This window comes from Zalophus californianus, chromosome 14 (assembly GCF_009762305.2).
Source record: "Zalophus californianus isolate mZalCal1 chromosome 14, mZalCal1.pri.v2, whole genome shotgun sequence".
Taxonomy (NCBI): domain Eukaryota; kingdom Metazoa; phylum Chordata; class Mammalia; order Carnivora; family Otariidae; genus Zalophus; species Zalophus californianus.
Window position 1 is genome coordinate 57,199,274 of NC_045608.1, and position 13,015 is coordinate 57,212,288.

A 13,015-nucleotide genomic window follows, 5' to 3' on the forward strand; every position below is an offset into this window, starting at 1 on the left:
GGACATCATCATGCATCCCAAGGGCCTGAGGCACCTGCACTGGGCTACAGCAGGCTTGGCTGCGGTGCAGGGGGTGAGCTTGTGGGACGGGCGCCCTTCCCACCTCCTCCCACCACGGTATGCTTCGAAAGCCAGTGGTCCACCCCCCCTTGGGTGGGTCGCCCCACTGGGCCCACATCTGAGGCACTTCACCTGGCTCCCGGCACTTTGTCCCCCTCCACAGCAGGTTCTACACTAGGCCCCCTAACTTGGTTCCACACCAGGCCCCTCGCCTGGGCCTCCATTACCTGGTCATCTTTCACTCCATCCTCCGAAGCGGGCCCTGCCCCTGGGATCGCAGCTGAGTTCTCCCTGCCTCGTACCCCGCGTTGTGCACCTGCCCACTCGCTCCCGCACCCGGTCCGCACTTCCGACACCCGGCCTTGGCCTGCCGCTCAGTACTGAGGCACTGGTGCCCCGGGACACAGCCGCTCTGACTCCGGCACCCAGGTTGCAGGCCCAAGGCGCAGGAGTCGCATCCGAGCTACCGTTTCGACGGTGCGCAGCCACGGAGACCGTTTTAACCAACCTCATGGATCCCCAGTCTTTTTCCTTTTCCACACTTTGCTCAGCCACATTTTCAGACACGCGGAGCACACATCCCAGTGGGGAGCAGCAAGAAGTCTCCCGGCCACGGCCACGCCCACAAGGGTCCCGCCGCCGAGAGTGAGGGTCCCGGGTGCTGTGCGGGGCTGGGGACAGGGAGAGCAGGGCCGGGAGGATCGCCAGGTTTCAGGATGCCTCGCAGGAAAAAGCAGGGCGTTACTTCTGCCACCAGCCTCTTCGTGGGACCATGGATAAACGAGAGCTTCGTGTTCCACGGGTCTTTGGCGGCACCTCAGTGGGCTCCACTGGGAAGTTTAAAGAGATCACGAAAACGGGCATTTCCTCGCCCCGCCCCTAGGAAAAGGGCCGCAAAGAACTGAAACTCCGTGAGTCAGCGCGGCTGGCAAGCGGGGCTGCCCGGAGAGGCGCCGCCCTCGGCCGCGGACCAGGTGCCCTTGGAGGACCCGGAGGTGCGGCGGGGGCGGAGTCGCCGCCAGCCGGCCTCGGCATTTCCCCCCGGCCCGGCGGCCTGGACGGCGCGGCGGGCGGCCCTGGGTCATGGCCGGCGAGGCGGCGCCCGGGGGTGCCGAGCTGCTGGCCTTCGCGCGGTTCCGGGAGTCGAGCAAGCAGCCGCTAGCCTATGGCTATGGCCCGCGCAGCTTGCGGGAGCTGCGCCAGCGGGAATTCAGCCGCCTGGCAGGTGAGGCCGGCCGGACCACCTGTGTGGGGTGGGCAGGGAGGACGTGGCGGGCGCGCTTGTGTTCTGGAACTGACGTGGAAGGAGCTGTGGCGCTAGGTGGGAGCAGCTCACCTTATTTGGGATACATTTTGGCTCAAAGACCTGGACGGACGTGTCCATGCGTCCGCTTCGTGGACCCAGCTCCCTGAGGTCGCACCTGCAGCCCAAGATTTCTTGCTCCTCTAGCTTCTCAGACTTTCCCGTAGGGCAGGTCCAACCTACTCTCTACTCACCTGTCCTCGCCTTCCGCGGGTCTGGCTTAGGGATTCCTTTTGCTCTCGGTTGCCACGAGACCCCCGGCTGAAAGGTCCGACTGGAGCCAGGGTTGCAGAATGCAGGAATATCCGGCGCTCCTGACTGTTCAGGTGCTCGTCTGCGGACGGGTGCAGTGCGTGGGTGGCCCGTGCGCCGGGTTGGGACCGCGCCTCGGGGGGCGCGCGCGGCTGGGACCGAGAGGTACAGCCGCTGGAGGCTGAGCTCGCAGCATCTTTTATTTTCGAAGCCTCATTTTTCTCCCTCGTGCAGTCAGAACAATGCCTCCGAGCTCTAGCTCGCTGGGGCACTCGCATTAGCAAACCGTGCAGTGTGAGCTTTAAGTACAGGACGAGCCTGTAAATTGGACACGAGCACCGAGATCACAACGTCCCTTTGATTTCCGCAAGGCAGAACAGGCTGGTTAATTTTAAAACGAAGGGCGCCTGGGTGGCTCAGTCGGTAAGCGCCTACCTTCGGCTCAGGTCATGATCTCAGGGTCATGGGATGGAGTCCCGCTTCGGGCTCCCTGCGGAGAGCCTGCCTCTCCCTCTGCCTGACGCTCCCCTTGCTTGTTCTGTCTCTCTCTCTCTGTGTGTGTCAAATAAAATAAAATCTTTAAAAAATAAATAAATTTTAAATCGAGCTCCACCTGGCCCCGTGGCCTTGCCCAGCCATTGCTGCAGGGCAGGAGGGCTCCCACACCGGTGGGGTCTCACTCTTTGGCCAGGGACCTCGTGTGAGGGTCTACTGGAGCCTCAGAACGGCCTGCGGGTGGAGCAGGGAGGGACGGAAGGTAAGTGGGCATGGTCGTGGCACCAGGCACTGGGATTTGAGGGGTACTTACTGTGTCGCGATGAACAACTGTGACTGCTCCCCAGCTTGTGGCAGAACAGCAATAGCGATCTCACAGTTCATTAATCAGGTAGCTGATTTCAGCTCTTCTGGGTCATTCCCTCGTGTTTGGGGTAGTGACCGTTTTGTCCCTTTGGGGGCTCTCAGGGCTGTGGCCTCCACTCTGTGTGTCTCCTGTCTGTACTTCAGTAGGGAATCTCAGGAGGGAGACAGGGGACCCTCTGGGGGCCTCTCTACTACCTCCCCATTCTTCCCAGTGGCACATTCACGTGGAGGAGCACCTCACCCCTCCGGTTCCACCCGCCCTCCCTGACAGTTTGTATTTCGGAAATCTCCACCCGAGAAGTAGGCTGGTACAATGAACACCCACAGGTGTGGAAGGAGGGAAGGAGGCTCCCCATTCTTTTGAAGCAAATCTCAGAGGCTGTTAGCGTGCAGTCCGTAATTATTTCTGCACCACACCTGCTTAATCCCATAATCCCTCCAGCTCTGGTCCCTCACACCCATCACTGGCTGACCTCTCCCCTCAACACTCCCCTGGGAAAGTAGAGGTATGTTCTGGGCCCCTCCTTGTTTCAATGTGTCCCTCAGAGAGCAGCACCTTTTCCCTTGAATGGAAAATTTAAATGTGATAGCCAGGGTCTGAGGCTGACCTTCAGAGCCCCTTTAACATCTACTGTATTGTATTCTGTCTGTCTGTCTCTCTATCTAGTGCAAGTTCCCAGCATTTCCTCTACATTAAGACTTCAAGTAGACTTTTTGTGGATTAAATCCACCCATCCCACAGCTTGGAATCTTGGAACATATCCACTTTCTTTTTCTCTCATGGGGCAGGGAAAAACAAACAAAACCAAATAACATAGCTTTCACCTCCTCTTCCTTTCTCCTTCCTCCTTCCCCTCATAGTTTTTGTGCAGGTTTGAGAGTTTATCTGGTTAACGAGTAGCTCTAGATAATTACATGCTTAATCTTCAAATGCTGAAATATTTTGCCCAACCAATGGGATGGGAATTCCCTTGTCTGGGTGAAGGGAGCCTATTGAATTTTCAGATGTGGTTCAAATGGTTCTTGAAGTCTCAGGGTGCCAGTGGATGGCCACTCACCCTGTGTGGAACTGAGAACTGAAGAAGCATGATCTAGAAGAGACCCTGGAATTTCCTTCTTGAAGACCCAATGCCAGTGGGTTTGGGGGTCATTTGCCTGATTCTTCTAATAATAGCCAAATCTCATGAAGCGTTACTGTGTGCCAAGCACTAAACTGGGCTCTGTTTACCAACTCTTTTAACTCCCATCCCATCTGCAGATGAATGAACAGGGACCCAGAATGGCTAGTGGTAGAGCAGGATTCAATCAAGTTGGTTGACTGGGATTCCGCACTGTTAACCACGATGCTAGCTGACTCCTTCCAAGATCACATCTCTAGCTAATCTAACATGGCTGCCTCGTTTTGCAAAATTCCTGGACCAAAGGCCAAAGCAGTCTTCTCCCAAAAGCCTTGCTGGCCCTGCAGAAGACCATGGCCATGGCATGTGGTGTTCCCCGGGGACCCCTCAGGTTTCACACGTGCACCATGTCTTCACATAAGCATCTCCCTGATGCCCAGTGGGGGACAAAAGCCTTTCTTTTAGCATAGTGCATTTGTATTTCTGAATCTTCAGTTAAAGAGAACATTATTCTAAAACTAACTTTTTGGATTAGGTAGTACATTTACACAGAACTCAAAAGGTGCCAAGAGAGGGTAAAGAATGGCCAGGGAGACCCCTCTTACTCCAGCCACAGCCATAGTGGCTGCCCCCGAGTCAGCTCCTGCCCCTTGGGTCCTGTGTGCCTTTTGAGTTGTTGTCTGTATTTATATGAGTGTGTACAGTTTTTTTTTTTATTACACAGTTGAGCCAAAACATCTGTTACCTGACATAGTTTACATTTATTTGTTTATGGTCTTTCTCTGTCACTCTCATACTAGCTTCTCTCTCTCTCTCTCTCTTTTTTTTTAAGATTTTATTTATTTATTTGAGAAAGAGAGAATGAGAGATAGAGAGCACGAGAGGGAAGAGGGTCAGAGGGAGAAGCAGACTCCCTGCTGAGCAGGGAGCCCGATGTGGGACTCGATCCCGGGACTCCAGGATCATGACCTGAGCCGAAGGCAGTCACTTAACCAACTGAGCCACCCAGGCGCCCCTAGCTTCTCTTTTGTCTACTCTTATGTCTCTGCTACTTAGAACAGTGCCAGGCACACAGTAAATACTCAATAAACATTTCTCTAATGTAAAAATACAAGAAGCTAGGAAATAAAAGGAAACTTAATTGACCTGGTAAAGGCTATCTACAAAAAACCCTGCAGCTAATATCACACTTACTGGTGAAAGACTGACAGCTTTGCCCGTAAGATCAGGAAGAAGACAGGATATCTGGTCTCACCACTTCCATTCAGCATTGCACTAGAGGTTCTAACCAGGACAATTAGGCAAGAAAATGAAATAAAATTTGCCCAGATTGGAAAGGAAGAAGTGAACCATCTCTATTTGTGGATGACACGATCTTATATATAGAAAATCCTTAAAGAATCCACATATAAAACTGGTAGAACTAAAAAACAAGTTCAGCAAGGTTACAGGATACAAGCTCAATATACAAACATCATCCTGATTTCTATACACCAGTAAGAAAAGCTATGCAGATGAAATACAGGAAAGCATCAGAAAGAATAAAATACATAGGAATAAATTTATCAAAAGAGGTACGAGACTTAAACAGCGAAAACTACAAAATGTCATTGAAAGACATAAAGGAAGACCTAAATCAATAGAAAGACATCCTGTTTTCGTGAATTTGAAGACTAAACATTGCGAAGATGGCAATACCCCCCAAACTGACCTACAGATTGAATGTCATTACAATCAAAATCCCAGGTACCTTTTTGCAACAATTGACAAATTGATCCTAAAATTCATACAGAAATGGAAGGGACCCAGAATAGCCAAAGCAACCTTGGAAAAGAAGAAAGTTGAAGGACTCACATTTCCCAAAGAAGTAAAGTAAGTAAAATTTATATAAAGTAACAGTAATCAGGGGCCCCTGGGTGACTCAGTTGGTTAAACCACTGCCTTCAGCTCAGGTCATGATTCCAGAGTCTTGGGATTGAACCCTGCATCAGGCTCCCTGCTCATGCAGGAAGCCTGCTTCTCCCTCTGCCGGCTGCTCTTTCTCTCCCTCTCTCTCTCTCTCGCTCTCTCTCTGTGTCAAATAAATGAATAAAACCTCCCCCTGCTTGTGCTCTCTCTCTCTCTCTCTCTCTCGCTCTCTCTCTGTGTCAAATAAATGAATAAAACCTAAAAACAAACAAACAAACAAAAAAACAAACAAGGTAACAGTAATCCAGACAGCATTGTATTGGTATGAGAACAGATTCATAGAACAATAGAGTAAAATTGTAAATCTAGAAATAAACACATATGTTTATGGTCAATTGCTTTTTAACAGAAGGCCAAGACTATTCAATAGAGGAAAGAATAGTCTCCAACAAACAGTGTTGGGGCAGCTGATATCCACACACAAAAGAATGAAACTGGACCCCTACCTCACACTGTACTCAAAAATTAACTTAAAATGGGTCAAAGTCCTAAATATAAGAGCTAAAAATATAAAACTCTTAGAAGAAAGCATAAACAATAATCACCAAGACCTTTGATTAGGCAATGGTTTCTTATGACACTAAAGTTACAAGCATTAGTAACAATAGACATAGACAAATTGGACTTGATCAAAATTAAAAACTTTTATGCTTCAATGGACACCACCAAGAAAGGACAATCTGCCGAATGGAAGAAAACAGATGTCCCCACAAAAACTTGCACATAAATAGTCATGGCAGCATCACTTATAATAGACAAAAAATGGAAACAACCCACATGTTTATCATTGGATGAATGGGTAAACAAAATGTGGTGCAGCCACACAATGGAATGCTATTCAGTCATAAAAAGGAATGACATGAAAATATGGATGCACCTGAAAAATATTATGCTAAGTGAAAGAAGTCAGACACAAAAGGCCATGTAGTATATGCCCAGAATTGGCAAATCTGTAGAGAGAGAAAGTAGGTTAGTGGTTGCCAGGGACTGGGGCTGGATGATTGGGGAGTGACTGGTAATGGGTATGGGCTCTCTTTTTGGGATGAATGAAAATGTTGTAAAATTAGATAGTGGTGATGGTTGCACAGTTTTGTGAATCTGCTAAAAATACCACTAAAAGGGTGAATTTTATGATATGAGAATTATATCTCAAAAAGCTGTTAAAAAAGAAACAAAAAAATCCATTCTGCACAAAACAAACAAACAAAATTTTAAGTGAATGAAGGAAGGAACCAATCTATTCACATTGTATGTTCTCAAAACTGTATCTCAGAGTTTGCTCCATGCCAGTACTTATAAAATACTAGATGTAGGTACAGGAATTCTTTATTTTAAACACATGTTCATGGATATTTAAGTCATTTCCAATCTGCTACTATTGCAGACAATGTTGCACTAAATGTCCTCACATGCAGGCCATTTCACAAACCATGAGTATTTATAAATGAATTCCTGGAAGAGGGATTGTTAGGTCAAAGAGGGTTTGCATTTTATTTTATTTTATTTTTTAAAGATTTATTTATTTATTTGAGAGAGAGAGAGAGAACATGGGGGGAGGAACGGTGGAAGAGGGGAGAGAGAATCTTAAGCAGACTCCCTGCTGATTTTGGAGCCCAATGTCGGGCTCGATCCCACGACCCCGAGCTCATGACCTGAGCCAAAACCAAGAGTCGGATGTTTAACCAACTGTGCCACCCATGTGCCCTGCGGGTTTGCTTTTTAAAGTGTTACCAATATTGCTAAATTGCTGTCCATAAAAAAGTTGTATCACTGTAGCCTCCTACCAGCCATGTACCAGTGGGCCTGTTTTCCAGCACCCTCACCTACCGGTGAGTTACCCAACCTTCTGGTCTCCACCGTCTGATGGGAAAACCTCGGTATCTCATTCTCATCTAAATTTGCCTGTCTCTGTTGATGAGAGAGGCTAGAAAGATCATTTACGATCCTAGTACTGTCCAAAGCTCTTGGAGCTGTCCTAGGGTTGAGGGGTATAGAATTCACTATGGGAAGGCAGAATCAGGGCTCGGCTGCCAGGGAAGCAGCAAGGAAATCCCAGGGAGGAAGTGAGTCATAATGTGAAATTGCTTTACTGTCGTGAATCACAAATGTCTGTTGGGCTCCTCCTCTGTGTGGGATGTTGTTCCAGGGTCACAAAAGAGCTGGCTAATCAGGAAGGCTTGCTCGGGCTCTAAAGGTCATTCAAGATGGAAAGTGCAACCTTTCATTGCTCATGCCTCCACTTGGATTGAGGAGCTCCTATCAGGAGGCTGGGAGAAGTCAGTAGCCTGGTGGTGCCCCTGCTCAAGCTCTAGGTGAAATGAGTGGAACACGTCTGAAAAATAACCACAGCTTTATTCTGTGTTTTCTTTCAGGAACTGTCTACCTTGACCATGCAGGAGCCACACTGTTCCCCCAGAGTCAGCTCACGAGGTTCACTAATGATCTCATGGAAAATGTTTATGGTAAAGAACAACACACCAAAACTGATTTTTGCACTTGATAGGAGCCAACTACATTCAGCTGACATATCTCTGCTTACTAAATGTCAGATTAATAGACCAGGACTGTGCTGAGCACACAGAGCTGAATGGGTCCCATGGGAAAAGGGGTTCAGCAAGCCCTCGGGTCAGTCCCTGTAACACATGCGCTGCCAGGATAGGAAAAATGAGCTCAGGGACACACAGTTTACTTCCAGAAGGAGGGGTCAGTGTCAGAAGGGCACAGAGGTACAAAGGTGCTGTGTTTACGGGATGACCCTGTGGGATAGTACAGGGTGGAGGGTAGGGTGGTGGGAAAGACATTCATGCATTCTTTTTTTTTTTTTTTAAGATTTATTTATTTATTTGAGAGAGCGTATAAGCAGGGGGGAGGGGCAAAGGGAGAGGGAGAGAGAGAACCTCAAGCAGACTCCGCACTGAGTGTAGAGCCCGATGTGGGGCCAGATCTCACGACCCTGAGAGATCAGGACCTGAGCCGAAACCAAGAGTCAGACGCTTAACCAACTGCGCCACCCAGGCGCCCCCATTCTTCTACTCCAAAAATGTCTGTTGAGCCGCTTTGCCATGGGGAACATGGTGCTATCTTGAAAACAGAGGAAGCACAGTCCCTGCCTTCATGGGCTGTGATCTAGTCAACACAGGACTTTAATCAAGTGAGCTCCCAGTAAATGTAAATGACCAGCCCTCTGAAGGGCTGTGAACCAAAGGCAGGTGTGGCTGCAGAGCCGAGCCACAGCACTGGCAGTGTGAGTGTCAGAAAAAGCTGCCTTAGGAGTGGGGTGAGTCCTGGAGGATGAGCAGGGAGTCACATGGGAAAGAGGAGGAGAAGGGCATTCCAGACAGAGGTGCTAGCATGAACCAAGACCCTTAGTGGTTCCAGGAATTAGCCCCGGAGCACAGAGAAGGGGCAGAGAGTGGAGGAGGTCTGAGTGGAGAGGTAGGGAGGGGCAATGTACGTGCCCTGTGGAGTTCGATGTTTATTCTAGAAAGCATGGGCAGTCACAGCAGCATGTGATGAGGAGGTAAGCCTGGAAAGGGAGCCTGAATTAAAGGCAGTGGTAGCAGATGCAGCAGGGGTGGGAGCGGTGAGTGCCCTGGTGTCCTGAACACTCACTTCAGGGACTGCCCCAGATGCTTGAGCTCCACCCTCCCCCTCCGTTCTCCCTACAAACTAGGGTACAGGTGCTGCTATCACACAAGCTAAGGTATAGGTTCTGTCCTGTTTTACAGGTGAGGAAATTGGGCCCCAGACAGAGTAGGTGGCTAACCCATGGCCACGCACTCAGGAAGCGCCCAAGCTGGGGGAGCTGGATCTCCAGGCATTGGGTTCCAGAGCACCAGCCCTCACCCCAGGCCCCCTCAGTTCCTGACAATTTTGTCATGCCACACTAAGATCCTGGGCAGCCAGCAGATCTTTAAATCTGGGGAATAGTTTCTAGGGGAAATGCCAGCGAGGGACTTTATTTTGATCTTAATCTGTGATTTGCAAAGAGATCCACAAGTCTTGAACCTTTGCAAGAGTCATAACTGTCGGAACTTTGAGAGGTGACAGCATCTAGACTGTAGGTGGTGCTAATGTTGTGGAGCTAAAAAACCAGGGCATTGAGAGACAGTAAGGGTAAGTACCAAGTCCCACTGGTTACTAGTGCATATGGAAAAGGAACATTGGTAGCTTCAGTGTCCAGAAATCCAGTGTGACCAGATGGCACGGTATGAGAAAAGAAACGAACAAACCCTAAAACAAAAAAGGCCAAGACTGCATTAACGCGCACCTGTGGTCCTGCTCCCGAGAAATACTTGTGCCTGATCCCTGCACGTCTCGCCCCTCGAGAGGTCTGTGTCCTCATCTGGGGGCCGTGTTTTGAGGGAGGTAATGATACTATGGGACACACTCAGGGGGGATCCAAGGAGGGGAGGAAAACTAGAAAGTGAAATTAGGAGAGACGTTAGCCTTGAGAACAGGCTAAAGAGAGATGTGATGGCCCCCTTCACATATTTGGAGGAATTAGATGTGTTCCTGCAGGAATGATGCCAGTTGCAGGGGTGTGAACACAGGGCAACAGATGGGGATTTAGATTAAGTGGTGCTCATGGCTCTGTCTTATGGTTGGGGGAGAGGGCAGCCTCCTGAGGTTGTGTACTTGGTTCCCTGGAATTACCAGAATCCCCTGTCAGGGAACTTGCAGAAAAGGTTCTTACATTGGCCCAGTTGCCTGTGAGTTGACCTACAGCTCCAGAATGTTCTTCCTGGATCCCACCTCGTTCTACGGGGATTGGTTTATTTTTTTAAAAAATTGTTTAGAAAAATTGAGTTATATTTTACAAATCATAAAATTCATCTATTTCAAATGTACAATTTAGTGATTTTGGTAACTTTACCAGGTGGTGCTGCTGTCACTATAAATCATTTAGAACATTTTTCGTTCCCCCAATAAGATCTCTGAAGCCTATTTATAGTTAATCCCTGTTGCCCCCTCAGTCCCAGGCGACCACTAATCCACTACTTTCTGAATCCCTTTCTATACCATTGTCTTTACTGGACATTTCATATAAATGGAATCATACAATATGTGACCTCTTAGCATGTTTTTGCGGGTCATTCCTGACGTAGCCCGTAGATTGTTCCTTTCTGTTGGGAATATTTTCCCATTGTGTGGGTATATGGCAACTTGTCTCTCTGTTCATCAGCTGATGGATATTCATGTTGTTCCCAGAATTTGGCTTTACCAAAAAACCTGCCTATGAACACTTCTGTGCATGAATCTTTGTGCGGACATGTGTTTTCATTTCCCTTTAGTATATAGGAGTGGTATTGCTGGGTCATATAGCAGTTGTATGCTTAACTTTTTGAGAAACTGGAGGAGAGGGTTTTAGAGGAACACAAGAGGAGAAACAGAAGTCGTGACTTGGTGGCTTTGTCTCTGTAACCTGCCAGGTAATCCTCACAGCCAGAATATCAGCAGCAGGCTCACCCACGATACCGTGGAGCACGTGCGCTACAGGTGAGTGGCAGAGGTACCAGCCTGTGTGGGCACTCCCAGGTGGATGGACTTCTTTCCTACCACCCACCGCATCCCACAAAGCTTCCGAGTTGGTTTGAGGATGATCACATTCAGCTAAATGGTCACGTGCCCTGACAAACATCAGGGCCAGAGGGCAGGAAGGTGAGCGTGATTAGGTACGGAGTGGGGCAGCCCCGAAGCACAGGCGGGTGGCCCTGAGGCATGCACAGCTGTTGTATGGGGCTTGGGGCTGACGCCAGAGTGCCTGAGGGCCAGAGTGACCAGGAGGGACCCAGTTTCCTAAGTCTCATTTTCAGAGAGAGGAAAAACGTTTCCTTTGGGCTTTCTTTTCATGTTTCATTAGGCACCGTTCATCCTCCCTCCCCAACCTTTTTACTAATATGTGCACTTGAAACAGCTCTTTATATTTTTCCACATGTAATAATTGTTTTTTAGTAATTTCCAAGTGGTGCCTAAAGTTACTTGAGTTGGTATAATTTCAAGTTATTTCCAATTTGCAAGGGATGCTGGTCTGCCAATATTAAAGGCACCATGAAACAAGTTGGTGACTTAAACCTCGCTGTGATAGAGCCAGAGAGCAGACCAAGGAGAGAGTGTTTTGTAGGATTAAGAAAGGTTGTCATGGATTTTTACCTTTTTTTAAAAGATTTATTTATTTTTATTTATTTGAGAAAGAGAGAGACAGAGTGCAAGAGAACGGGGGCGGGGGGAGAGGGGAAGAGGAAGAGAGAGAATCCCAAGCAGACTCCCCGCTGAGCACGGAGCCCTGACGCTGGGCTCGATTTCACGACCCTGAGATCATGAGCTGAGCAGAAATCAAGAGTCAGAGGCTCGGAGGCTCGACCGACTGCGCCACCCAGGTGCCCTGTGGATTTTTATCTTCTCTATCGAGGGTGGGGACGTGGGAGGTGAAGCTGCTTTTGCCAGTTGGAACCTGTTTGTCATTTCCGTGTGCACTTGCTCTGCCCCTGCCCTCACTTGGCCATTGTGGTGAAGCTGATCTGGGTTTTTTCCTAAATATGAAGGCAGAGAGAGGTCCTATGTAGTAGAGATACAGCTGCCTCCGAACATGTGAACCCAGGGAGACCACGGAATTGGCATGACACTGTGCTTCTTCCAGGATTCTGGCGCACTTCCACACCTCCCCGGAGGACTACAGCGTGATTTTCACGGCAGGGAGCACGGCTGCTCTTAAACTGGTGGCAGAGGCCTTCCCGTGGGTGTCCCCGGGCCCGGAGAGCAGTGGGAGCCACTTCTGTTACCTCACCGACAGCCACACCTCCGTGGTGGGCATGAGGAAGGTCACCATGGCCATGAACGTCACCTCCGTCCCGGTCAGGCCAGAGGACATGTGGTCAGCGGAGACACAGGGTACGGCCGCCTGTGACCCCGACGGCCAGCTTCCGCATCTGTTTTGTTACCCTGCGCAGAGTAACTTTTCCGGAACCAGATACCCCCTGTCCTGGATAGGAGAGGTCAAGGCCGGGCGGAGGTGCCCTGTAAACGTGCCTGGGAAGTGGTTCGTGCTGCTTGATGCAGCCTCCTACGTGAGCACCTCCCCTTTGGACCTGTCGGTTCACCAGGCCGACTTTGTCCCCCTCTCCTTCTATAAGATCTTTGGATTCCCCACTGGCTTGGGCGCTCTGCTGGTGAATAATCGTGTGGCTCCTCTGCTGAGGAAAACCTACTTTGGAGGGGGCACAGCCGCGGCATACCTTGCAGGAGAAGACTTCTATATCCCGAGACACTCCGTGGCTGAAAGGTAACCTCACTGTGGCAGTGGCTGGCTGGAGTTCAGGAAGGGGGCTGGCCTGTGTCACCTACAGGGTTGTACAAGGGACCAGACTGGCCGCTGGGGTCAGGGGGCTTGGAGTCGGAGGCAGGGATGGAGGCTGGCGGCTGGGCTCAGATCTGGGAGGTGGAGGTTGGCTGG

General features: G+C 49.6%; 1 protein-coding gene across 2 annotated transcripts in view; it reads left to right on the plus strand.

Annotated features, from left to right (window-relative positions):
• Positions 1–1,024: 1,024 nt before the first annotated feature.
• The window catches only part of MOCOS (molybdenum cofactor sulfurase), a 57,984-nt gene continuing 45,993 nt past the window's right edge, over positions 1,025–13,015 (plus strand). The window contains exons 1-4 of one of the 2 annotated variants that reach the window (XM_027577116.1): positions 1,025–1,285; positions 7,935–8,024; positions 10,995–11,061; positions 12,203–12,844. In XM_027577116.1, the coding sequence (XP_027432917.1) occupies positions 1,144–1,285; positions 7,935–8,024; positions 10,995–11,061; positions 12,203–12,844 (941 nt within the window). In that variant the 5' untranslated portion in view covers positions 1,025–1,143. The remainder of the gene's footprint in view (positions 1,286–7,934; positions 8,025–10,994; positions 11,062–12,202; positions 12,845–13,015) is intronic. The other variant, XM_027577115.2, reaches the window with a different exon arrangement.